This window comes from Sinocyclocheilus anshuiensis, unplaced genomic scaffold, assembly GCF_001515605.1.
Source record: "Sinocyclocheilus anshuiensis isolate Anshui unplaced genomic scaffold, SAMN03320099.WGS_v1.1 scaffold804, whole genome shotgun sequence".
Classification (NCBI taxonomy): domain Eukaryota; kingdom Metazoa; phylum Chordata; class Actinopteri; order Cypriniformes; family Cyprinidae; genus Sinocyclocheilus; species Sinocyclocheilus anshuiensis.
The window spans coordinates 647906-650664 of record NW_015557098.1 but is presented as its reverse complement, the minus strand read 5'-3'; the positions used below and the strand labels follow the sequence as shown (position 1 = coordinate 650664).

Below are 2759 nucleotides of genomic sequence, written 5' to 3'. Positions count from 1 at the left end.
AACAGAACAAAGATACAAATGAAATAAGCAGTGCTTTATATTTTTAAGCTAAGTCTAACAGTATTCAGGTACAGAAATTGCCAGGACTCTTCTGTCTGTTCCTGGCTATGAGCAGAAAGTGGAATTTGGGATCATGGTTACATTTGCATATCCACTGGAGGGACAGCGTGAGTAGACTTTTTCAGTTTGCTCTATTTCTCCAGATGTTGTTTTACCCGTTTGGTTCTAAGGTGTGATTTTTATTTTTTATTTTATTTTTTTTTAGAAGGAGAAGTTGCAGTTTCAACCACTCGTCCAGAGACGATGCTGGGAGACGTGGCCATTGCTATTCATCCTGATGACACTCGATATAAAGTAAAGCTACATTGGTTTTCGAATGGATTTTTTGTTATATACTCTGTGCTTACGATAGGACTTTACATGACTGTACTTGTGTTCAAATAGGATATTACTGTACTACTCATACTACATTTGATAAATTTAGTATGCAGTAGGCAGTATGTCTACAATGCTAAAGTGACTTAGATGACTGAATATTTTTAGGTTACAACCAGAGCTGTAGTTCTAGCACTTTTCTAGCACATATTCATTCTTTTCTCATCAGGATCTTCATGGCAAACACTGCAGGCATCCATTCACAGAGCGCTTATTACCCATTGTCACTGACTCTATGGTCGATATGGCATTTGGCACAGGTACAATTGTTTCCCTTCACCTAAGCCATAAGCAACTGCGTTTACAAGGATACTTGCAGAGCACAGTATTTCAGACACAAATAGACACAGAAGTGAACAGAATTTAGTGTTCACGTGCATCTGCGTGGCTCACAGTGACTACACTGGACGCGAGCGGAGTGGCGGGACGAGACAAAATACAATAGAAGCCATTATATTCAGTGATGCTGTGTGACTATGGGATTACATCTCTGCCACAGTTCTGCACGCGAAAGATCATATTTTGAGTGCACAAAAGTGCGTTTTGCACGCGCACGAACTGAGTTTTGTGGAGAATAAGTTTTTGGATTTGTGCAGACCTTCTCTTTTGCGCGTGCAAAGTTTCACTAGCTAGCTCCCTTGATGCCCGCCCTCAGTGCTCGCTAAATGCCAACGGCTCGCTTGCGCAACACAACCCAGCATTACAATATGCCATAATTCCAGGCAATCAGAGGCGAGGCTGCTAAATTCTGATTGGCTGCCTTGACAACCAATCACAACATTCCTTGCATTACCTCAACAGCAGAAGAGGAAAAATACAGTGCATGCATAATTATTATGCAAGTTGTTATTCTGATCATATTTTTTTTCCAAGCACATTTGACCAATTCCAAACAACATCAATCTTAATAACTACTATTAATCTTGTATTTAATCATTTGTAATTGATATATAATTATTCATGAAGGCTGGAAGTGAAAAATGTATTGTATTCAGGTGTGCATAATTATTAAGCAGATTTTATTTTACAGATAAAATGAGCCAAAAAAGACATTTAACTCAGACTGAAAGCAAAAATTATTAAATGCCCATGAGAAATATTGAGCTTTGTAACTTTGCAGATCTTTTTTATGCTCAAACAGCAACATTACAGACTAACTAAAGTTGAAAAAATGAAAAAGCATAATAGGACCCCTTTAAGAATATTAAGGTGAAGAATTCGTGTAAAAACCATCAGGAACCCTTTGGTCTCCAGCGCCACCATTTTCCAGAACTGCAACCTACCTGGAGTCTCCAGAAGTGCAAGGTGTCAGGTTCTCAGAGACTTTGGGTAAATATAGAATCCTAAAAAATGACCCTTACTTAATAAGAATCACTTACTTAAAAATACTTGAAGACTGATTTTTTTATATAGGCTTTATAGACAGATAAGTTGAGAGTGACTCTTGAAGGACCAGCACCACATTCTCTTGTACCACTGTTTGAAGAATTTATCCTTTGGGAGTTCATTATGCACACCTGAATATAAGGCGTTTTTCACTTCCAGCCTTCATGAACAATAATATATAGGTTATAAGTGATTAAATGCAAGATTAATAGTAGTTATTAAGTTTGACGTTGTTTGGAATCGAAAAATGCACTTTTGTGCGCTCAAAATATGATCTTTCGCGCTCAGAATTGTGGCAGAGATCTAACCCTATATGTGACTGACTACACTGAATGCGGCGCGACACGACAAATCCCCGACAGTAAACTGATATCAGTGTTCACGTCCATCTGCGTGGCTCACACTGTGTCTACACTGGACGCGAGCGGCGCAACGCAACAAAATACAATGAACCCATTATAATCAGTGATGCTGTGTGACTGTCTACACTGGATGTGGTGTGGCACGACAAATCCCCGACTGTAAACTGATGCCGCGATCTCTTTATGACGTACTGACACAAAGTTCAAATGATTTGCAAAGGTCGCTTTGTCGCGTCCAGTGTAGACAGACTTTATGGCCGTTCATATGTCGTGCCTAAAAACGCGTGGAAAACGCCAGCCGTGCCGCTTTCTCCTTCTTTCCAAACCGCTCGGGAGCTTGCGCTTTCGTGGCGTCTGCCGTTGCTAAGCGACCGTGACCTGCACTCTCCTCGACGACGCAGAAGTTTCAACAAAGGATAAATGGATTTCCAGCACTGAAAATCCCTTGCAGTAGCTCTGCTACTAAATGTATTTAAAATGGGTATCTCTGTACAGCTGCCACGTCCGGTGTAGACACCGTGTCTGTGTGTGAGCAAAGAAAACAATCAGTATAAATATAACGATCAGTAGCCTCTA

The 2759-nt window shown here is 40.2% G+C and overlaps 1 protein-coding gene across 1 annotated transcript in view; it reads left to right on the top strand.

The window, feature by feature from the left end:
* The window catches only part of LOC107677457 (valine--tRNA ligase, mitochondrial), a 23641-nt gene that overhangs the window by 3923 nt on the left and 16959 nt on the right, over positions 1 to 2759 (top strand). Inside the window, exons 7-9 of the mRNA XM_016472366.1 lie at positions 85 to 167; positions 266 to 354; positions 605 to 695. Coding sequence (XP_016327852.1) covers positions 85 to 167; positions 266 to 354; positions 605 to 695 — 263 coding nt within the window. The remainder of the gene's footprint in view (positions 1 to 84; positions 168 to 265; positions 355 to 604; positions 696 to 2759) is intronic.